This window comes from Taudactylus pleione, unplaced genomic scaffold (assembly GCF_031769625.1).
Source record: "Taudactylus pleione unplaced genomic scaffold, aTauple2 ptg000098l, whole genome shotgun sequence".
NCBI classification, from domain to species: Eukaryota; Metazoa; Chordata; class Amphibia; order Anura; family Myobatrachidae; genus Taudactylus; species Taudactylus pleione.
Window position 1 is genome coordinate 1,353,456 of NW_028284500.1, and position 25,447 is coordinate 1,378,902.

The 25,447-nt window shown below is 44.0% G+C and overlaps 1 protein-coding gene across 3 annotated transcripts in view; it reads right to left on the reverse strand.

Annotated features, from left to right (window-relative positions):
• Positions 1-2,723: 2,723 nt before the first annotated feature.
• The window catches only part of TELO2 (telomere maintenance 2), a 33,517-nt gene continuing 10,793 nt past the window's right edge, over positions 2,724-25,447 (reverse strand). For 2 of the 3 annotated variants that reach the window (XM_088470355.1, XM_088470356.1), the window contains exons 17-21: positions 23,479-23,570; positions 21,592-21,691; positions 6,268-6,332; positions 4,902-5,017; positions 2,724-3,908 (exon numbers count right to left, since the gene is read on the reverse strand). In XM_088470355.1, the coding sequence (XP_088326481.1) occupies positions 3,802-3,908; positions 4,902-5,017; positions 6,268-6,332; positions 21,592-21,691; positions 23,479-23,570 (480 nt within the window). In that variant the 3' untranslated portion in view covers positions 2,724-3,801. The remainder of the gene's footprint in view (positions 3,909-4,901; positions 5,018-6,267; positions 6,333-21,591; positions 21,692-23,478; positions 23,571-25,447) is intronic. The other variant, XM_088470357.1, reaches the window with a different exon arrangement.

Below are 25,447 nucleotides of genomic sequence, written 5' to 3' on the forward strand. Positions count from 1 at the left end.
TGACTCTCAAATCATTCAATTGTCTTAACCCTACCTCCCAACATTTGGACATGATAAGGAGGGACAGGTAGCGCGCGGGCAAAAAGGGACATGGCTTATGGGAAAATGGGTGTGGTTTATGGAAAACTGGGCGGAGCCTCGCAGCTTCCCCCGTTTTCGTCACTTTTGGGGCATGCACAGCCCCCAGGCAGTCCATAACATGAGAACAGATGCCGTGCGCATGCGAACGGCATCTGTTCTCCTCCTGCACACCCGCTGCTCTGCTATGCAGAGCAGCGGTTTGTGTTCCCCCCCAACTTCCCCCCCACCGCGGGACACTGCGGCCCACGGGTGGGACAGCGGGACAGTCCCAGAAAACGGGACTGTCCCGCTGGATGCAGGATGGTTGGGAGGTATGCTTAACTGTGTCAACTGACCCAGCCTAATGGGCTTAGACATATTAAATGCCCTCTGTCGCTCATATAACACATCAATTCTATAAGAATATAACGAAAAAACAATATAAGCTTTAATATTAGTAAATGCAAATTGTAAACATAATAAATAAATGTAATACAGACAGAAGATAGTAGGTTCGACCCACAGGCCCTCTTCTGTTTGAATGCACAAGACTTTTCTATGAATCCCGTCAGTGCCTGGAGCTGGTGATCGCCCTGTATGCTTCCTCTGCAATCCTACCCCATCGTTGCCGGGCTGGGTGGTTGTGGACAGAAATGAGAGACAGGGCGACAGGGAGAGGAGGAGAGAGATGAGAGACAGAGAAATGTGACAATGTGAGGGAGACGGAGTGGGGGTGATGGGCAAATACGGGGAACGGGGGGATGAGGAGAACAGAAATGAGATACGGGGAGGAGGTGGGTGTGTTGGACAGTACAAAGAAGGGCAACTAAAATGGTGCAAGGTCTACACCACAAAATGTACCAGGAAAGACTAAAAGCTCTCAATATGTATAGTTTGGAGCAGAGAAGTGAAAGGGAGGACATGATAGAAACGTTCAAATATATAAAGGGTTTTAACAAGGTAAAGGAAGGAGACATTCTTCAAAGAAAGAGAAGTATTTGAACAAGAGGACATGTTCTGAAACTGGAGGGTGGTAGGCTCAGGGGAGGTTTGAGGAAACATAACTTCACAGAAAGGGTAGTGGACAAGTGGAATAGCCTCCCATCAGAGGTGGTAGAGGCTAAGACAGTAGAGCAATTTAAACATGCGTGGGATAGACATAAGGACATCCTTCAGAAGAAGTAAGGATCAATCAGGTTTGAGGTAATAATAGGTTTAAAAATGGAGCAGACTAGATGGGCCGTGGTTCTTATCTTCTGTCAAATTCTATGTTTCTATGACAGAAATAAGAGATGGGGTTTAGGAGGATAAAGATGAGAAACAGGGAGACGAGAGACAGTGTGGGAGTGAGGGGGACGAGAAGAGAGACAGGAAGACAGTGGATGTGGTGAGGGGGACAGAGATGGAAGACAGTGAGAAGGGGGGTAAGAAGGGCAAGAGATGAGAGATAGGGGAGAATGTAAGGGGAACAGAGACGAAAGGAGAACAGAAATTTGAGGTTAAGGTGGACAGAGACGAGAGATAGTGAGATGGAGATGAGGGGAACAGAGATATGAGAATACATGAGCAAAGCATTATGGGGCATATTTATCATTATGCTCCATTTGCTCCGCCCCCGTTGAATTTGTTTTGAATCGGCAATGGTAGTTGTCAGTAGAGATGTGCGGGTTCGGTTCCCAGAGAACTGACAACCACCATGTTCGGAACCACTTTGGGATACTGAGTAGAACAGAGTCCCCGTTCGGATCTTCTTGCGCTTCTAAACATGTGAGGGTGGTTTTGCAAAACCAAAACACAGAGATGAATCCGGATCCAAAACCAAAGCAAAACACGGGGGTTGTTTCTTCAGAACTTGTTTTGTTGCAGATATATACTGTAGTTACTTGCTAATTTTTTGCTGTGCTCTCATCTCAGAATCAGCCCCCCTGCTTCACTCCAAATAACTAACCAGGCCTGGGCGGCGCTGCTGTCACCTTGTTGTGCCGTACTATTGATAGCTACATAGTCCATCACCACAAATATTATTAGTCCATAAATATAATAAGTTACTAACATTATCAGCTAATGACGTATAATTAGTCAGTTGGTTACAAAAATGTTGTCAGATACTCAGGGCCTGATGGTTTCTGCCGGAGGACACAGATGGGAATTGCATGGAGATCCAAGTAATTCCAATAGGCGTTCCTGGGCAGTGACTGGAGGGTGGGTTTGGCCACGGATCAAAGGTAGAGGGACCCCCAAACCAGTAACTTGCCCCATGTACTGGCTCATAATCATCATCCATAGGTTATTGTGCGGTGTTAAAGCCTCCTTGTTATTTCTTCTGATCTGTGTCACATTCTTAAATCTGTTCTTCCTGCAGCATAAGCCATTCTATTGTCTCTTCCACCTACTCCCTGTCCATCAGCCTTCTTCTGTATACCTGCTCTTATGTCCCAGCAGAGCTACTAGAGCCTCGACGACAGACACAGTCCCACAGTAGAGATGGCTAGTGAGTGAGTGTCTCAACACAATGACTCTAATCATTCAGATGTTCCAATGATTCGAGTCACTCAGCGATTGGTGAGTCGAGACACCCACCTCCCTAGCCTCTGTCAGTGGTAGCCTGAGTGAGTGGCAGCTCCGCCCCCTACACTGCTGATCCGACCTGATTATATGTGCAATGACTCAGTACAGAAGTATAATCAGGTCGGATCAGCAGTGTAGGGGGCGGAGCTGTCAGTGACTCACTCTAAGTCACACTGCTACTGCCAGGGCTCGGGGGAGTGCACTGACTAAGGAGAGTCAGTGCAGAACCTTCATCTACAGTGCTGGACTGTGGGGGGCGGAGCTGTCAGCGACTCACTCAGAGTCGCCGACACCTCTGCTTCCGACAGCTCTAAAAAGCCGTATCTCGAGACACACCACTAAAGCTGGCCACACACATGGCGATCTGCACACGATCAGCCGATGTGTACGTTTTCCCTTGAAACTCTCCCCGGCAGCTCTGCACACAATTTGGTGTCCAATCTTCATACGATCTCTCCTGCAGTCAGACTTTTTACAGTGCATCGCGTCCTAGATTGTCAGATCTGCCCTACTGCACGGCAGATCTGACGATGCGATGTGCGACCAGCGGGGACGCGCATCGTGAGTACACGATCTGTCATTCCAATGTGTCGGAATCAGCCAGATCTGGTAAAATATCGCTATGTGTGTGGCCAGCTTGAGGTGAGCGCTGCATTTATGCATTCTTACCCGCACTCTCTTTTTTTCAATGTCCACCTTTTAAATATAGCATAGTATACTTAAGCTCATAAATGTAAATCAAACTATATGTTGTTAAAACCAAATAAAATTGTGAAACGCGAATGAGACATCATTAAAAAAAAAGTATGTAATAAATTGTAGTTATTTTTCTTTCAACTGAATTGTAAGTTTTACATCTGCCCCTTTCATTGGAGCTTTATACTAGTACAACCGGACAATTCTCAATTTGCTTCACTCTGTACATGAAAATATTGTTTGGTCAAAGCAAAATGCTAAACGTGGCTGCAGCTGTGGGCTTGGATGTTGTGGAAGTGAGAACATATGTTATTCCCCATATAGTAATTAGCTGAGTTGTTGATATTGGGCAGTCATAGATATTTCATCCAGCCCCAGAAGATAATCATAACAGGAGCTCCGGTGACTTCTATCAGAGCCGGTAGCTGCCACAGTCCCCATATCTCTCAGATATCAGTAAGATTCCTACACAGCCGCTCACTCGCAGGGGGCTCTCTGGATGTTATTCCTCAGTTTCTCCATCAGTAGCAGGCCGTTCATGGCCAAGTGACGGCAGTCATCATCGGGGTCCTTCTCAGCGACATCTGAAAGAAAGCACCAAGCTCAGTGTGATGGAAAGGTTTGTACTTTACCAAACCATGCGGCTTCCATGTTTTCTTCACTTCTGCCTATATTGGGGGAGGGTACGAGATAATCTTGGCTTAGTTCTGATAATGGAGGATAACATGGAAGTCCGTTGGTAACACGACTGAGAAGGAACAATGAGAGAGATGTATCAGCTTTCTAAAGATTTGCCAATAGCACCCAAGCAGCTTCTACCTATCATTTTATAGAACAGAAGTAGGCCAACTGTTCCAGCTGCTGTGGAACTACATTTCCCAGGATGCACTGACACAGTTTTGCTATTAGGGCATGTTACAACTGTGCTAGGGCCTGCTGGAATATGTAGTATGACAGCACATTGAGTGCCACAGTTGCCCTCCTCTGTTATAGGATGTACTTGATGAATGCTATCTCGAACCTTATTCATTGCTATGGCCAACTTCTCCACTCTTTAGAAGACTTGATACAGTACATCCCTCCCCTAGTTGTGCTATAAAAATAATACATCAAAGAGTATAAGTCACCTACACTGAACTGGAAATGAAACAGATATCTGAGAAGGAGGTAGAATTATTCTACGTATAAATGTGCTTAGTGACCTCATCATACTACAGGAAGTCTCCAAGCCTTTAACACCTGCACCCGATTGGTCCTGAATGGTCACATGATGACACAGACAGACCCTTTAAATGACGCCAAGGTGTGTACGTATAAATGTAGAAGAGACAGCGGAGCAGTTTTATTCTTCATTTTCTCAAGAACGCTATGCAAGCCAAAACTGATATTACTCAGGCCGTGCTACTAATGTAATGAGGCTCATACATTTGCGATGGATTCTGCAGGCGCCAGAGATATCCAACTTGTTACAAATCTTTGATTTGCTGATTCGGACCAAACATTATCGGGATTAGTGCGTCTGGGATTTTTAAAATGTTGAATTTCCCCGACGAGGTGGAGGAAATACTGCTCCTTACCTTCCAGCCAGCATTTCATTTCCAGGGTCTCATCAGCCATGTCAGTCATTAGCCGTTCCCAGGGAACGCTCAGCAGAATGGTAGACACACAAAACAGGAGACCCTGTCTGACATATCTGTAGAGAAGAAGTTATATTAGTGTCCGGGAGCTCAGACACTATAGCACAGTCACACTTGTAAGGTGTAAAATGTTATAAACAAGTAAATGAACCAATGTTATCAGTCATATATACTGCAGGCCCCATCTTTCAGGAGTATTACCCGTGTGACAGAGAATGGAGACTACAGAAGGGAAAAGGATATGGAAGGAGGAAAGTCAGGGTGAGAGGGTGAGCACAAGATTGTCATACAGGCCTAGATCTATGCTGATCTCCCCAGAGAAGGTACATCCGGGGTTCTCCATCCTTGATCAAAGGAGGATATAGGTACTCCCAAGATGGCTGATGTGTTGAGTACATATATTTTGTACTTATGGATTGTTACCTACTCTGACATAGATATAGCATTTACTATGCAAGTTATGAACAGTGGATATAAATAAGACTTATTATAATGTAACATAACAGAGTAATAGAGAAAACAACAAAGTATAAGACAAACAGCAGAGATGAACAGAGATGAATGAGCTCAGTGCTGTGTGGTTGAAACTGAATGGGTATGAAACGGTTCATATCCCGACTACAGAGGATCCTTACTATGGCTGGTAAGTACCCTAACCCTCCCCCCCAACCCTTCTTTAGTGGGTCCTGCACCCTAAACCTAACCCTCCCGGGGGGGTGTGCCTAGCCCTAACCTTCCCCCAGTGGCGCCTAACCCTCCCCGGGGAGTCCCTAACCCTAACCCCCCTGTGGCTAAGTACTAAGACACCCAGACTTTCTCGATAGGTCCGGCGTCGGGATTAAGATAGGCGCTGAAATACCGACGCCTATGTTAAGTCCCCTGTCGGGCTTTAGACCGGCGTCATGTAGTCCGCCGGTCTATTAACTACTTCCCAGTGAAACACGTCAGCGAGTCTGAAGATGAATAAGTTAGTGGTCAGCGCTGAGCACACTTTGGCATCAACACTGGACGCAACTGAACCAGACGTGTAAGCACTGGACTATTCAGATAAAACCATCAATTCACTTCATATATTTAACTTACATTTTTTTATAATTATTAAAAATACAATTTTAAAAAGAAATTCTATAATTACTGTCCTAAAGGGAGAATATATTGTCATTGAGTGAGTCAAGCAATCCTTCAGATGGGGGAAAGGTAAGTGACATCAGAGCGCACTGCTGGATTTACTGAACCATAAGTGGAAGTCATCCATTGACCTGTAATATAACGGATTGCGCCACTCTGGCCAATATTACACACTCACTGGTCAGTATGAAAGCGCAGGATCCACACGAACTCCAGCAGCGATTTCCCCATCTGAGACGCCACCTGTGTAGGAACATGAGTGGGTTCACAGCTGTAATAGGAATAAGCTCACAACAACCCACCTCCCAAATATAGCAAATAGAAGTACTTTTTGCAGTGTACAGCGCTTCCAGCATTAACACTCCACTATAATGACAGCAATCTGCTATTTCTGGTGTTTTTTTTACAGGTGCAAATGGGTAAGAAATGAACAGCATTCAGTAACAAAAAATGGATTTATGAAGTTGTCATTAGTGGTCTGAGAGCAAAACGCAGAAGAAAAATTAAACTCTCAAATAATCTTCCACCAAAACCCTTCATGTTGCCAAGTTTGTGCATTATGCTTCTCCAAGAGAGAAATAGTGGATCCTACAAATAATATTCCTATGGGGACTGCCGTCAGGACTACTACAAGGTAGGGCATGATAGACCCTATTGATCTTTATTAGGGTGCCACAAAATGCCACTTTGGAAATGCTCATAAGAGAAGTGTAGAAGATCTTCAGGGTCCTTGGTCTTGAATATAGTTCCAGCCATTACGGTTTTGTGATGGTGTCATCGGCAGCCTATAGTATCTTATTCTATCTCTGCACTCTGATAGGGGAGACGTATCAAACCTAAAGAGGACAGGTAGAGAAGTTGGCCATAACAACCAATCAGCTTCAGCTATCACTTATTAAGGACATTCTATAACATGTAACGATACTGCCTTTGAACCTCTATATACCCCTGCCTATACCTTCTAATATCCTGCCTATAAACCTCTAAGGATGACGCTAATTTGCGTACGCAGTCATACAGTAAAGTCTCCAGACCTAGAACCTGTGGTTCCAAAGTACAAAGTATTATTCAAGTAAAAGTACAGCAGTTACACGCTATGATCCTCATATAATCTTAGCGCCAAGAGATTATACAGACCCAAGTACAATTATACATACGCAGCGCTCTCTGGTCCAGATGTAGGCATCAGCAAGAAACCCCTCGTCAATCAGCATTCAACACGAAGACTAGGAACCCAGGGTCAGAGCACACATATTTATACCCCCCAGAAATAAACAACACAATAGAGAAGTTTGTTGCTAATACAATTGGTCCTAAAGGAGAGGGCATATGTTACAAGGCATTTAACAGGTTGGTTCAAATAGACATAGCCCAGCCTCTAACAACTGGTGGTCTCTGGTTTCCCGCCTCATGCAAATCCTAACAGTGGTTCATATAATGTACATTTTGTTGCTTGAAGTCTCTGCGGTCCATAAGTTGAGAATGCATGTTGCGATCTCTCCATCGATATTACCGGAATACTGTTGAGAGAGTACACATCAGTACAATACCAAACATGGCTTACTTATCACGTATAAAACCTTAGTTACGAAATAACCTTTATTTCCTAGCAATGATAATAAATGTGCATACTCAAATTTTATACCTTATGGAACCTTGTATGTGAATATGTAATGTGTGAGTATGTGGGGTTTGATGTAAAGACGCTAGTTAAGTTGGGGAAGATGCGTGTGCATGTAGCTAATATTCAGCGTTTTCATACAGGGTCTTATGCATTCGCTAATATGCGACTAGTTAACAGCGCAATTGTGTGTATTAATGTGTGTATGAGAAATGGTGAAAGATGCAATCGCATGATGCTAATAGTAATATCGCCACATGTACTAAAATGTGACTTTATCTAAAATGGCGCTTATGCGGCGATTCGCAAAATGGCGTCTTGCGGCCAGTCGCAAGATGGCGTCGCTGCGATCCAATTTTAAACTGATCTTGTCTCAGACAATTATCCAGCTTCGACAGTCCACCCTTTGATAGCGAACAACATGCTATCACAATCTGATTTTAAATTATAAGTTAGGCTTACATTTATATACTATTTAGTGTTATTATGGGATGGCACAAGGTGGTTCTTAATCCATCAATAATGTGTCTCTGAGTGGGGACATAAAACTACTATTATACGCATACCGCGGATCTTGGAAGATCATGTGAAAGGTGTGGGGATACACCAGTCCTATAAAGGCAGTCTTGAAGGGGAAATTTGAGACTTTACATTATCTGAGGTGTTTTAAAAGAACATTTCAATAATACATTCTATGCATGTCTAAATATAATACATTAAATGATGGTATTTCCTAGTTCAGGGTTGTAATGCAGTTCTGTATTTACCTTGGTATTCATACTGACCACCATCATAATTTCGTTCTTTCGTTTTACTCTATTTTTACATTTTCCACACTTCAACACAATAGGAACACACCGGACACATATGCCAATTATTAAGATGACAATCAGTATAAGGATTAAGAATTTGCCGATGCTGGCGATCACTTCCTGGACCCATTCCCCTAGACCTGAGAAAAATTTCACTGGGTTCAGCCATGCAACCCATCCTTCTATCTTCTTCCCTACTTCAGCCACTGAAGCATTATGGTTCTCACGAAATTCCCATTTTAGCTGAAGAATTTCATCCATCTTCCGGTCTATCACTTCCTTAGGGTCGCTGGTATCATTGGTGACATAGGTGCAACATTTTACTCCAAATTGGGTGGCCAACGTTGCGCAATACCCTCCAGTAACAGCAGTTAAATAATTTAACACTAGTCTGTGTTGCACCAGTTCTTTCTTGTACGCTTACAATTCTCTCCCTGTATACCTGAATGTGTCATCGTACATCTCGGTGATATTATCTATCAATTTAGCAAGTTCCTGAATATATCTAAAGTTTAATGTACCCCGAGCGATCCTGGTGGGATCCAATGTGACTAGAACTTGAAAGCCAGTTGTCTCACTAATTAACTGAGTGGCTTTGTGCATGTCACTAGGTATCATATTTAATTTGCCTCTGTGTTCATATTGTGTGTGAAGATATGGTGACGGTGTGTTTTTATGTATACCAAGCATTTCAACATGTGTGAGGGTCATAACTTCTGGGACTACTCTTCCCAGGTAACACATACCTTTGGAACTCGGGGAGAGCCACTTATACGCTTTTCTTCCACATATAAAATATACATTATCAGGGAGAACATAAGGAATGGTATGCATCATTATCATTAAGCACATTTCTCTTGCAAACAATCCTATTTCTGGGTCTTCCATCTGGTACATGCAAGTTTCTGGCTTTATTATTTTAGCACAATAACCATCTGGTACCTTACCAATAATTTCTTTAGTGGAACTCAATGCACACCGGTACCTAAAATGTCTCCCACTAGATTTAATTGAGCGTAACAGATCATGGTTTATGGACTCATTATCAGCTCTTTGTGAGAAGGTCATCGTCTGATTATTCCCTGTCACTTCCCAAATCCCGGGTTTATTGGGGTTGGTTATGTTTAAACACAAAAGTGATCTATCTACTTGGAATTGATAAGAGTTTGAAATGAGGTGGTTTGGATGAGAGGAATTTTCCATCCAAGGTTTTCCCTTTCTGTAATTCTAAAATTTCCGTGCTATTCAGCGGAAATGGCACCAACCCTACATTATGCTGTCCCTGTGGCACATGTGAACACGTCCAGCAATCAGTTTGATTTAACACTTTGCCTACCATGCTATGATAATCCTCTAAAGGATACCCACCCCAGTACGGGTTATATTTAGGCTGGCACCGCTGGATACAATTCTCATCAACTAAGGACCCACAAAGCTCACAAATACAGGAATCTTCAGACGATAAACCTCCACACCGTCCCAGAGTATCCGGAATAACAGCTCTCTTAACAATAACAGTACTAAGATTGGTCAGACACTCCCCTGATTGGCATTGCACTCCTTCTGACTCCACTCCATCAGCACTGCCATCAACTCCCCTCTCCACAATCGGTCCCCCTTCACAGAAACCGGACATTCCCGAACCGACCAGGATGGTGAACACTCTAAAAGAGAACATGAAAATGAACACAGCAGGCCCGTCCATTGCCACAACAAGACCTGCAGATTTCTTTTAGTTCAGGTATCTCATTACAACCTTTTCAATCCTCCCAGAACAAGTTCGCGAGCGACAGGTCCACGCTATCAGCCTTGTCTCCGACTTGTTTCTCCACCGGTTGATTGACCTTTTTGCAGTGAGTGGAATGAACCCAGGTATCTCTCTCCACCACCTTCAACGATGTAGTACTTGTCAGCAGCACCTGGTACGGACCTTCCCACCGATCAGTTAAACAACCTGAACACAAGAAATTTCTGATCATAACATATTCCCCTGGTTCAACATCATGACAGTTAGTTTCAGGCATATCATTGGACAACAATTTCAGTTTCTGCTGCTGTTGTTTTAACTGTTTACTCATTGATATAAGATACTTTACAGTTACCTCGTTGTTACCTTTCAAGTCTTCCTGTGGACTTATAATCAAATGAGGTTGTCTACCGAACAGTATTTCAAAGGGAGACAGATTTAGAGGGGGTCTGGGAGTGGTCCTTATACTATGCAGGACCAACGGTAGTGCTTCTGGCCAACCTAGTCCAGTCTCTGCCATGATTTTACTTAACTTATTTTTAATAGTTCCATTCATCCTCTCTACCTTGGCACTGGCTTGCGGTCGGTAGGGGGTGTCAAGTCGGCTATTAATACCCATCAGCTTACACATATTTTGAAAAACATCACCTGTGAAATGAGTACCCCTGTCACTCTCGATGATTTTAGGGATACTGTATCTGCATAATAATTCCTGAACTATTTTCTTGGCAGTAAACGCAGCAGTATTAGTGGCCGCTGGGTAGGCCTCAACCCAATTAGAAAATACATCAGTGCACACTAATACATACTTAAGATTCCTGCAGGGTGGTAATTGGATGAAATCAATTTGTATCACCTGGAAAGGTCCATCGGTCGGTGGAATGTGGGACGGTTGAGTAGGGATCGCTTTCCCTATGTTCTTCCTGAAGCAGGTCAGACAGGACATTGCTATCTTTTCTGCTTGTGAAGAAAAACCTGGTGCGCACCAGGTGGCTCTCACCAACTTGCACATACCCTGTTTCCCAGATGAGTCAGACCGTGTGCTGCCTCAGCCAGGCTAATATGCCTTGGGGGCTACTGGCTTACCTTGTCCGGCCCTCCAGAGCCCGGAGGACTCTTGCCCACATCCCTTGGACTTCCAAATGGACTTTTCCTGGATTGAACACAAATTTTGCATCTCAATTAATTTCAGCATATCAATGGTTTGGAATGACATAAAATTGTTTCAATCGGGGAAGACATTTTTAACCCTGCTGCCCATTTTGCAGCTTCATCGGCTCTGTTGTTGCCCAGTGACACCGGGTCATCCTCACATGTATGGGCTTTACACTTGATTACTGCCACCGCTTTGGGCAGTTGGAATGCTTCTAAAATATGTTTTATGTGTCGTGAATGTGCAACTGGTGTGCCTGCTGCTGTCATAAAATTTCTCAGACGCCATAGAGCCCCGAAATCGTGCACCACCCCGAACGCGTATCTCGAGTCAGTGTAAATGTTAGCAGATTTGCCTGCTGCCAGTTCACACGCTCTAGTTAGTGCTACTAACTCTGCCACCTGGGCTGAGTGAGGAGGACCAAGAGGTTTGGCTTCTATGATGTCTGTGTCATTTACAACAGCATAACCTGTACATAATTCACCTGTGTCTGTTTGTCTATGACAACTCCCATCCGTGTAAAAAGTCACATCTACATTCTCTAAAGGTGTGTCGTGTATGTCAGGTCTAGCAGTAAAGGTCTGATTCAGATATTCCATACAATCGTGTGTATCATTATGTCCGCTGAACTCACCCTCCACCAGCAACTCGTCTCCTTCCACCCTTTGTAGATCATGTTGTACATATGGTAAATACGTTGCTGGATTCAACGTGCTGCAACGGTTAACAGTGATGTTTACAGGTGCGATTAGAGCTAGTTCCAATTTGGTAAACCTAGCAGAAGAGACGTGTCTAGTTTGAGCAGAGTTCAGCAGAGCAGATACAGCGTGGGGAGTATAGACAATCATAATATGACCCAATACTACGTCCTCACTTTTACTCACCAATAGAGCAGAAGCTGCTACACTTCTCAAACAGGTGGGGAGTGATCTCGCCACAGTGTCCAATTGGGCACTGTAGTATGCTACGGGCCTACTGGCATCACCATGTTTTTGTGTAAGGACACCTGCAGCACAACCATCGGCTTCCGTACAATACAAATCAAAAGGTTTTTCATAATCAGGTATTCCCAATGCAGGTGCTTTGGTCAGACTATCCTTAAGATTAAGGAAAGCCTGCTCTGACTCCTCTGTGTGTATGACAGGATCGGGCTTTGAGGAAGAGATTAAGTCCTGTAAAGGCAAGGAAAAAATAGAAAAACCTGGGATCCACATTCTACAATATCCACACATTCCCAAGAAGGTACGAATTTGCTGTTGATTCTGCGGCAGTGTCATGTTCTGTATGGCCTGGATTCTATCATTTGTGAGATGTTAGGCAGTGTCCCAAATATTTTACTCTGGATTGGCACGGCTGTAGTTTGTCCTTAGCCACCTTGTGTCCTGTATGCGAGAGATGAAGCAACAAAAGTTTAGTATCATTCAAACATGGCATAAACACAGCAATAAATCGTCCACATATTGAATTAGAACAGATCCATTTGCAGGTTGAAAAGATTGTAAACAGTCGTGCAATGCCTGGGAAAAGATACTGGGGCTGTCTATGAAACCTTGGGGAAACTGTGTCCATGTATATTGCACATCTCTGTATGTAAATGCGAATAGATACTGACAGTCAGGGTGGAGAGGCACAGAGAAGAAAGCAGAACAGAGGTCAATGACAGTGAAATGGGTTGCGTTTGGAGGGATCTGCATAAGAATGACAGCTGGATTTGGCACTACGGGGAATTGGCTTTCTACTACCTTATTAACACCTCTAAGGTCCTGTACCAGCCTATAACCCCTCCCACCACTCTTCTTCACTGGAAAGATGGGACTGTTGGCTACACTAGCTGTACGAACTAAAATTCCCTGTTGCAATAATCGTTCAATTATTGGAAAGACCCCTAATTCTACCTCCTGTTTTAGTGGGTACTGGGGAATTTTTGGAGCTTGCCTACCGCTTTTCAAATTTACCATTACGGGGCTTACGTTTGCCATTAATCCAGTGTCCTGTCCATCCTTAGTCCAAAGCGAATCTGGAATTTGGGACAACATTTGATCTACCTGGGATGGATTTTCTTTTAAACTGGTAGAGTGATACATTATCCTTTGGAGAATGTGCAACTCTCTCAGGGATATCTAAAAATACACCATCAGGGGTGCAATATATAACACATCCCATCTTACATAACAAGTCTCTACCCAGCAGGTTAGTAGGAGCAGCAGCAGCCAGAAGAAAAGAATGCCTGGTATGCAACGGCCCAATTGTAACCTCTGTGGACTTTGTTAAAGGATAATGTTGCACTTTACCTGTTACACCCATTGTTGGTACTGTCTCGTTGGTTTACCTGTAAATTAACGGGAGATTTTATCACTGACCTGGTCGCCCCTGTGTCTACAAGAAAAGGATATTCAGTACCAGCTACATCAATCATCATGACCGGTTCTTCCCTAGTACTTCCCGTTAACTTGACTATCTGTAGACTACAGGTATGACCTGACCCCTAGCGTTTGCTACCATTCTCCAATAAAGTATTAACGGCCACAATTGGAGCTGGTGCTTGCTGGATATTTGCTGGTCTCTGTGCGTATCCCTTATGGGGATATCCAGGTACTCTCTGGTTTGGGGGTCCTACCCTTTTTACTCTGCAGGTTCTACTTAAATGTCCTGGCTGGTTACAATTAAAACATATTCGTGGATCGGATGAAGTCACGGGTTGTTGTGAGGTTTGAGCAGGGCTAAGAGGTGGTGGATATGGGTAGGGATATGGAGGATAAGGGTATTGTGGGGGATATGAAGTTTGTGAGTAGTGTGGGACCTGTGGTTGTGTAGGGTTAGTAGAATAGAGCTGTGTTTGCTGTTGCGTGGGATTAGTGAGGGCATTTAACTGTTCAGGTGTAGGTGTGTGTATAGATGCAAGTGTGTCTGTTGGCTGTGATGTTACCGTCATTCCTTCCAGAGCTTGAATACTGACAGCCATTAGTTTTTCGCTCTGGGTCTCTCTCTTCTTTGAGATGTTTTTATCATGTTCTATGGCAGATTCTATGAGTGTATCTATTGTGACTCCCCTCCAGCCAGGTTGTGAGGTCTGAACCCGAGTATTTAAGTTTTCCTTAAGACCGTCCATGAGTACTGTGACTATCATTCCCCTGTGGTGAGTGCTCTCTTTAATATCTTCTATCCCAGTGTACTGGGTGATAGCCTGCAGAACCCGGTCGCAATACCCTTCTGCAAATTCACTCTCCTTTTGCTTTATGGTGAAAATTTTGTTCCAGGTAACTACTACCGGAAAATATATACCCAACTGAGTTACAATGCGGGAAATGTTACCTTGGTTTACTTGGTCCGTTAAGGGAACGTCACCATCCAATACACAATCCGTGATAAATTTTGTCACGTCGGTATTGCGTGGTAGACAGGCCCTTAACACCACACGTCAATCTTTATTAGTTGGCTCAAGAGAACTACCCAAATTCCTCAAAAATCTCTGACATTTGGCTAGCTCCTTTTTGGGATTGGGGAAATCATTTATGATGGAATTTAGTTCTGCTCTTGTCCAAGGACAATGCATTACCAACTTCCCTCGTGGGCACTACACCGTTCGCATCTGCAATTCCATTCTGAACAGTTTTTGCCCGAATGGGATGCAGACCGGTAGCGCTGCTACCTTTGACCTTGTTACTTGGCTGGGGGTTTAATCTGTTGCTGCTACGTATGGTATTAACAACTTCCTCTATGGGTGCAGAGGGTGTTAGCACTTCCCTTGCTGTTACCGATGGAGATGGCGGCACCACTCGTGATTGTCGTGGCGTAGAATCTATCATTTGTACAGCATGGGAAATGGCAGACATTACAATAGGCTCATCATCCACATCATGGATTTCTTTATAGTTGCTTAAGAGAGGGTACAAATTGCTTGTTACATTTTTATGGGTATTTTTGATAACTGTACTTGCACCTCCATCCACATAAGGTGGGGGTGGTGCGCGTGAACTGCTGGCAATACCTTCCACATCGCTACCTTGCTGCACGTGCGCGCCATTTTGCGGCTCGCCCGCATTGCAATTAGCGTCGCGGATGTATTCTCTGGCAATGCGCTCGCAACGCTAGTTTGCGTCGCTTGCGCATTTTTAAGCCACGCATCCCCTTCATGCTGCCACAACTTTAAACATCCATAATATTTGACCTCTCTCTCTCGGGAGCGCATCAGACTGATGTGATCCCGGACATTATCTAACACATCTTTATCAAAACTACCAATTCTGGGAAACGGTCTAACACTCTTCATCGTCATTTTAAACCATACATCACAATACCTTATTGCATAAGTACCGTACTTATTATGCATAATACGAAGGGCCGATCCAAACGGCGCTTCCATTAGCAGCACATCATTGTCTAACATCTCTATTGTTTGCATGGCTCCCATTCAGAGACAACTCCTATGTTTTTCAATAAAGATTTAAACTGGTGAAAGACAGTCAAGATACTTTCACTTACCTGTGGACGATTAAAACGGCAGCGCCCACACACCTGTGAAGATTTGAAGAAGGCTACTCCACACACCCGGATAAGATTTAAGAAGGCAACTTCCACACCTATGGAAGTTTAAGTCGGCTACTTCCACGCACCTCTATACAACAAAGACAACATGTACACCTGCTACTGTGTATAGAACGGTAAGCTGCTTACCGAGCGGCTAGCACTTAGCCCTTCAAGGTCATACGGAACAAGTTACCCCTACCAACAAATACTCACTGTTACACACTTTTTTCCTGCGCAGAAAAATACACGTTAACCCAGATATTGACAACAATTGAAAAGAATGTAAACCTCAACGGCTTTGTTTAAACACCGTGGCAGCACGACCGGAAGTACGTATACGCTATTGTGCGACCAGTTGCATACACAATAATGCGACTACCACACAACCATATGACAACTTTTAGCTGCGTACACAAAAATGCGTCTTTACTGTGCGCAAAACTGTGACTCAGCCGCGTGTTCAATACTGCGGCACCCCTTTAAATGTTAGGTTCTATCAACAAAGAAAAACAAACTTTTTCCTCTCCTGTCCCTGGATTCTAGTCAGCGTCCCTGGCTCACACGAAAACGGGTAGCGATCTCTCAGCACCGAGCTGTTGCAGGTAAACCCTGCATGTGGCCACTCCACCCTTTGGTGAGAAATCGATAACCGTAAGTGCCGTGTGAGCAGGTAAGTGACTTCACTACGAGCCCCCAACTAATGTTACTGCCTTTTTAACTTCTATATACCCCTGCCTATACCTTCTAATATCCTGCCTATAAACCTCTAAGGATGACGCTAATTTGCGTACGCAGTCATACAGTAAATAAAGACTCCAGACCTAGAACCTGTGGTTCCAAAGCACAAAGTATTATTCAAGTAAAAGTACAGCAGTTACACGCTATGATCCTCATATAATCTTAGCGCAAAGAGATTATACAGACCCAAGTACAATTATACATACGCAGCGCTCTCTGGTCCAGATGTAGGCATCAGCAAGAAACCCCTCGTCAATCAGCATTTAGCATTAAAACTAGGAACCCAGGGTCAGAGCACACATATTTGTACCCCCAGAAATAAACACCACAATAGAGAAGTTTGTTGCTAATACAATTGGTCCTAAAGGAGAGGGCATATGTTACAAGGCATTTAACAGGTTGGTTCAAATAGACACAGCCCAGCCTCTAACAACTGGTGGTCTCTGGTTTCCCGCCTCATGCAAATCCTAACCGTTTTTCATATAATGTACATTTTGTTGCTTGAAGTCTCTGCGGTCCATAAGTTGAGAATGCATGTTGCGATCTCTCCATTGATATTACCGGAATACTGTTGAGAGAGTACGCATCAGTACAATACCAAACATGGCTCATTTATCACGTATAAAACCTTAGTTACGAAATAACCTTTATTTCCTAGCAATGATAATAAATGTGCATACTCGAATCTTATACCTTACAGCTTATGGAACCTTGTATGTGAATATGTAATGTGTGAGTATGTGAGGTTTGATGTAAAGACGCTAGTTAACTTGGGGCTGATGCGTGTGCATGGAGCTAATATTCAGCGTTTTCATACAGGATCTTATGCATTCGCTAATATGCGACTAGTTAACAGCGCAATTGTGCGTATTAATGTGTGTATGAGACATGGTGAAAGATGCAATCACATGATGCTAATAGTAATATCGCCACATGTACTAAAGTGTGAGTTTATCTAAAATGGCGCTAAGGCGGCCATTCGCAAAATGGCATCTTGCGATCTCATGTCCAAGATGGCGTCTTGCGGCCAGTCGCAAGATGGCGTCGCTGCGATCCAATTTTAAACTGATCTTGTCTCAGCCAATTATCCAGCTTCGACACATGCCTTTTTGAAAAAGCCTCCTAGTGAGGAGAAACATGTTGAAGGATACAGAAGGAGCCTGTTATTAAGCAACTCTACATTCCTGGGAAACCTATTGCTTTGTGCCAAACGCTGGGTATTTACCCCAAGGACGCAGAGGTGCTATTCCATTGGGACTGTCTCAGCTTGTGCCATATTCCACCAGAGCACTGACTGCCGTGCATGGATGCATTGGAGGCGGTGCGTCCCTGCGGCTAGGAGTGGAGACAGAGACGACCCGTGCTGGTCATTGTGCCTTCGTCCCAAGTGTGACTTGAGTAAGCTCTGCCACAGACTTTACCTTTACACCTGTTACAGACGCTGGCATATTACTGGAGCTTACTGTGCTTCGCAGCACAGAGCCAGCGCTGAATATACAGTGCCTACGAATTGGTACATTGCTGGAGTACATTGGGACTGATACCTCACAGCTATCAAAGTGTCTGCTCAGGAGACTACACGGATACAGCAGCACACCTACTCTTTTAACATCAGTCATTAAGAGGGGCCTCTTATTATAATTATATATATTTTTCCCCAGGACTGAGTATATGGAATACCATTGATACACTGAATAGACCCATATATGCATTTTTAAATCCATTTTATTGGAACTTCAAATATCTGTGTATTAGCGCTACTGCAACATTGTATTGTAGTTCTTTATATGGCATATTGTTGGATTTTCTTGTACACATTTATTAGAAAGTGGACACATTAGTGTCTAATTTTGTGCCAATTGAATATATTATTTGAGTCATAGAGAGGACTTTCTTTCCTCTTTTATATGTTTATGTCCTATATAATTTTTTAGATTGTATTTTATTTATTGTGATTAAAATAGGATATTTTATTATCTGAATGTGTTGTTTCGTTTAGCGCCACCTTATACATTTTTGGTTGTAACATTGAATAACATGATTGCTAGAAGCTGATTGGTTGCTATGGCAAACTTCTCCAATTGTTTACTTAAGACTGTTTGATCAATTTCCCCATCTGTCCGTAAATTGCGCATGGGCTGCTTTGCTTATTTGTATTTTTCTTAAACTATTAATATGTATATTATTTTCTAACAGAAAAAACGAAAATATCACGTGACCGTACTGAGCAGAAGACTGCGAGCTGTGTATTACAGATATTTATATATAACGTGACCGTACTGAGCAGAAGACTGCGAGCTGTGTATTACAGATATTTATATATCACGTGACCATACTGAGCAGAAGACTGCGAGCTGTGTATAACAGATATTTATATATCACGTGACCGTACTGAGCAGAAGACTGCGAGTTGTGTATAACAACAGATATCACGTATCTGTACTGAGCAGAAGACTGTGTATAACAGATATTTATAGATCACGTGACCGTACTGAGCAGAAGACTGCGAGCTGTGTATAAGAGATATTTATATATCACGTGACCGTACTGAGCAGAAGACTGCGAGCTGTGTATTACAGATATTTATATATCACGTGACCGTACTGAGCAGAAGACTGCGAGCTGTGTATAACAGATATTTATATATCACGTGACCGTACTGAGCAGAAGACTGCGAGCTGTGTATTACAACAGATATTTATATATCACGTGACCGTACTGAGCAGAAGACTGCGAGCTGTGTATAACAACAGATATTTATATATCACGTGACCGTACTGAGCAGAAGACTGCGAGCTGTGTATAACAACAGATATTTATATATCACGTGACCGTACTGAGCAGAAGACTGCGAGCTGTGTATAACAACAGATATTTATATATCACGTGACCGTACTGAGCAGAAGACTGCGAGCTGTGTATAACAACAGATATTTATATATCACGTGACCGTACTGAGCAGAAGACTGCGAGCTGTGTATAACAGATATTTATATATCACGTGACCGTACTGAGCAGAAGACTGCGAGCTGTGTATTACAGATATTTATATATCACGTGACCGTACTGAGCAGAAGACTGCGAGCTGTGTATTACAACAGATATTTATATATCACGTGACCGTACTGAGCAGAAGACTGCGAGCTGTGTATAACAACAGATATTTATATATCACGTGACCGTACTGAGCAGAAGACTGCGAGCTGTGTATAACAACAGATATTTATATATCACGTGACCGTACTGAGCAGAAGACTGCGAGCTGTGTATAACAACAGATATTTATATATCACGTGACCGTACTGAGCAGAAGACTGCGAGCTGTGTATAAGAGATATTTATATATAACGTGACCGTACTGAGCAGAAGACTGCGAGCTGTGTATTACAGATATTTATATATCACGTGACCGTACTGAGCAGAAGACTGCGAGCTGTGTATTACAGATATTTATATATAACGTGACCGTACTGAGCAGAAGACTGCGAGCTGTGTATAAAAGATATTTATAGATCACGTGACCGTACTGAGCAGAAGACTGCGAGCTGTGTATAACAACAGATATTTATATATCACGTGACCGTATTGAGCAGAAGACTGCGAGCTGTGTATAACAACAGATATTTATATATAACGTGACCGTACTGAGCAGAAGACTGCGAGCTGTGTATTACAGATATTTATATATAACGTGACCGTACTGAGCAGAAGACTGCGAGCTGTGTATTACAGATATTTATATATAACGTGACCGTACTGAGCAGAAGACTGCGAGCTGTGTATAACAACAGATATTTATACATCACAAAAGAGAATAAAATGGACAAAAAAACAGAAGGGGATAGTTGGCAATACGTAGCCATGTGGGTAACCTAGTAAGTGTGGCCTATATGAAGAACAAACTAAATAAACAATAATGTTTAGAGGGGAGAAGACGAGGAAGGAAGGGCGGTGATAGGAGTGACAGGAATAGGGGCAGAGACTGCAGGCATTGTCAGGATAAAAAGCAGAAGACATCTAGGAAAAACACATGTGCATGTATAGTCTGGCTTTTCAGCTTTACATTACAAGTCTTTCAGAATCTGGAGGTAATGGGGGTCTGTGCACAAGGACCCCTCTGCAACAACATGCACCCAGCTCTGCTCTCCAGCAATGCCAGCTTCAATTCCACTGTGCGCCTGGATTTCCACCCATTTACAGACTAAGATGGTGGAGAAGCTTGTACAGATGTTAGTAGGAGTGAGGGTCTATCTTCCAGTGCAGAGTAGGGCAAGCTTTAGGTTTAAGCCTTTATGCATTTTTGGGGGCATTCCTTGCTGGGAGGAGCACATGACTTGAATCGGTCACCACTTTATAGCTGGTGGAGATCATATCTGGTTTTTTACATTTCATGGCACCTATGTTGCACTTTGGTAATGTAATGTAATAGAAATCTGCCCCCGTATCCAATTACTCAGGGTTCATTTAAGACATAAATAAGGACCCACTACTTCATCAAAGCCTTCCAGGTCTCATCCTAACCCGCTGCTACATGCTCAGTCCTCCCTGTCCGCCCCATCTGTGTCACGATAGTTTGTCTGCCCCTCCCCATTAGAATGTGCATCTAAGCTTCACGTCCCAATAGGGCACCTAACACTAGGTTGCTTACGCCCTGTTGCTTATTTGAGTGTTATCATCGCTAATGCAGCAATGTATATAAACCTTGTCCTGCATTGTATTGTACTGTCACTGGTTTCTTGCTCACTTATGTACTGTGTAAGGCGCTGCGGAACACTTGTGGCGCCATCAAAATAAAGGATAGTAATAAAAAAATATGAGCAGTATTTCAGGGGGAAAAATACAGCTATACAGTACACATTTATGTTTTTAACAAATAACTTATTTAATTCAATTTTATACATTACCATGGCATGTAATGACAGGTGCATCATGATGCCCAGGGTGTGGACCAATCTCCCGAGGATCAGACGGTCTTCCCCCAAAAGGTCAAAGGTCACAACAGGCCTTGGAACAATAATTATAGAAAATCCTTTACATTTATTGATATCATTTTGTTTAAAAAAACAAAACAAAAAACACTTATATTAAAGAACCAAAAGAAAAAAAAAAAAACAATAAAAAAACACCACCATACTGGTTGGTACAGGTATGCGATACATAATGGGAGTATAATAATAGTACCCTCACAGCAACAGAAAATGCATCATGAAATGATCAAAGATGGGAAACTTGCAAACCTACTATGGGCGTGATTCAGCATTGGACGGAATTGAAAGCTGCACACAGTCACGCAGGCAGCACACAGTCAGGCAGGCAGCACACAGTCAGGCAGGCAGCACACAGTCAGGCAGGCAGCACACAGCCACGCAGGCAGCACACAGTCACGCAGGCAGCTTTGCAAATCCATCCTTGCTAAAATGCAAATACAGCAGGAGGTGTATGACACCCCCTACTGCATTTGCAATCCCAGCACTGCGACCGAGGTCGCAGGCTGGGATTACCATCGCGACCATCGATGGTGGACGGTGCCTCAGCTTACTCAGACTGGCCAGCTTGCGAGGCCAGGAAACTGCGTCCGTCAACGCAGTTCCTGGCCTTGCCACTCCCGGAAAACAGGACGGACAAGCCCCCGTTTCTGGGAACGCCGGACGATTCCACACCGCCCCTTAAATGCCTCTGCCTGTCAGTCAGACCGAGGCATTGAAGGGGCTGTGTGCCATTACATAGCCCCTATATCCTTATTTTAAAAGAGGTTAAAGGGTGTAACGATAGGCTGGGGAGATGCATCTGAACATCGCTGTGATAGGGCTAAGGGAAAAGGAGATCCAAAGTAAATCATGCCTAAAGTGGAGTGTAGAGGAGGACAGCACACAGACATAGGTTAGAAGAGTAGCCCAAAGTTGGAATTCTTTTCTTGTCCTTGGGGGGGGGAAGGGGGGGGTGGGACGACAATCTTGTTCCACAGCGCTGTACAATCCGATGCCCATCATATCCTGCTGCAGCAGAATCTTAAACATTCTCCTGTGAAATCTTTACTACCTGGGTTATAGAAATGCTGGCACTGCCCATTGCAAGCAGAGAGTCACTCTTATTTCCTAAGCCAGCGGTGGGCAACAGAGAGCCTCCAGCCCCCAGCTCTGTGCCCAAAGTCAGACTATTCGCTACTTTGATATAAAGCAAAAAAGAGTGACCAAGAAAAGGAGAGAGTGCAGCGTATTCTGCACCGCCTAGTGGTGAGGGGGGGGATTTCTAGGTACCCGTTTCCATGTGTAATTTCAGAGCATCAGGAATTACAGGGGAAAAAAAAACTAAAGATTTTGGGTGGGGCGAGGAAACAGACTCTTTTGAAAACTGTGGGAGACATACCCATGCTGGCGGCGGATCCTAGAATCAAAGTACATACTGTCAGACAGATAGGAGAGAGCAGTGGGTCTCGGCTATTGATGCACATATACAATCATTAGACAGCACAAAGCAATAACTAGACATGGTACAATGGCGAGAGATGAGAGATTGATTGGTTGGAATGCTGGAGGCTTGAAAAAGAGGGCCACACCTCGAAACGTTGCCCAGAGGCATATTTTGAATACATTCATGTTTAATGACAATCTCCGAATACCGTCTTGTTACATGCTGGAACGTATCATATGATTGGGACAGGCACTGGAGTCTGCTGTACCCCTGTAATTCTGTGAGTGCCGGCATATTGTGGACACACACATATATATATATATATATATACACACACACATACACTCACACACATACATACACACATATATCCTGCTCACCTGTCGAAGTTCTGGATAAGTGGAAAAAAGAAGTGTCCAGCGACAGCATGAAATCGGTTTGGGGTGGGGGCTGGGGCGGTACTGGACTGACCCTACAGAGACAAACCCACAATATTTATTTACATACACAATGCATGCAATGCCTTACAGCATACTGTATATCACACTGTACATCACATACTGGGATCAGACAGACTATGATAGAGGTCACTAGGTTAGGAAGACTGAGACACTTACAGCCAGAGAGGTAAGGCGTGGGGACACACTGAGCATTGGGGACAGTAAGGCAATTTGGCTGCAGTTCTGACACATTTATTGGAAATTTTAAACAATTTTTTATTGGGTAATCATTTCAAAAACAGATGAGCATATTATTAATTATTACCCATGCCATAAATCAGGTAGGCAGCGGGAAGTAGCACACATCCTGGTCTGGCTGAATGTCATGTCCCGGCAATCTCGGCAGTGTTCATCCCCGGAGTCCCCAAATGGGAAGCGGACTTCCTAAGCAGTCAGGACATACACGCCAGAGAGTGGGATCTCCACCCGGATGTCTTTCAACTCCTGGTGGACAAATGAGGCCTGCCAGACGTAGAACTCATGGCCTCACGTCACAACCACAAGGTCCCCAGGTACGGGTCCAGGACAAGAGACCCCTCTCAGCCACATTCGTGGACGTTCTGGTAGTGAGGTGGGACTTCAATCTTGTATACCTCTTTCCTCTGATCTCCCTCCTCCCAAGGGTTCACCGAAAGTTCAAGCAAGAAGGCGGCACGGTAATGCTAATAGCCACAGCCTGGCCCAGGCGACATTGGTTCACAGACCTATGGAGTCTCTCTATAGACACTCCTTTTCCACTTCCTCTATGGAAGGATCTACTAGCACTGGGTCCTTGCCTGCACCCGGACCTACCTCATCTGTCTTTGACGACGTGGCTCTTCAGTCATCCCTCTTAAGAGCAAAAGGTTTTGCTAGCTCTGTGGTTCAGACAATGTTCAGGGCACGTAAACCTTCCTCAGCCCGCATCTATTACAGAGTTTGGCACTCTTACTTTCAGTGGTGCTCCCCCAGAGGCTATGACCCTAGGTTTTTAGTGTTTCCCAGGTGCTTGCCTTTCTCCAGACTGGGTTGGACCTCGGCCTCTGCCAGGCCTCCCTTAGAGTTCAGGTTTCTGCTCGGGCAATCGGGTTCCAGAGAAGGATTGCTCCCTTGCCTGATTTTAGAACATTCCTTCAGAGTGTTCTCCACCTTCAACCTCATTTTGTCCCACCGGTGGCTCCATGGGATTTGTCCTTGGTTCTCCGGGCTCTACAGGTTCCTCTATTTGAACCTCTGGACTCAGTAGACCTCAAGTGGCTGACAGCGAAGACGCTCCATCTCCTTTGCCCGCAGAGTATCTGATTTGGCAGCGCTCTCCTGACGCTCCCCATTCTTGATCTTTCATCTGGACAGAGCTGTCCTCCATACCCGGGCTGGGTACCTTCTTAAAAATGGTATCCCGGTTCCATTTGAATAAAGAGATTGTGGTTCTGGCCTTCCAGTTCTCGGATCTTTGTGCAGGTGAAGCCTCCTTGGATGTGGTACGTCCTCTTCAGATCTACGTGAATCGTACTAATTCTTTTAGGAAATCATATTTTGTTGTACGGCTTTCACAAGTGAGGCTGGTCAGCTAACATGACAATCTCTCAAGCCTACACGCAAGATGAACTTGCCGTTCCAAACAGGGTTACAGCACATACTACTCGGTCTGTGGAACCCTCTGTGCCATTCAAAGTGGTGCTTCTGCGGAACAATTGTGCAAGGCAGCCAAATGGTCTTCTGTCTCAGTTCTATGCCTTTGATACCTTTACCTCTCAGGATGCTTCCTTTGGGAAGATAGAATGATTATTTATGAAGTACACTGGAAGTAGGTAACCCAGAAAGAGGATTGCAATAATCAAGACGTGAAAGGGTGAGGGCAGTGCGGTTT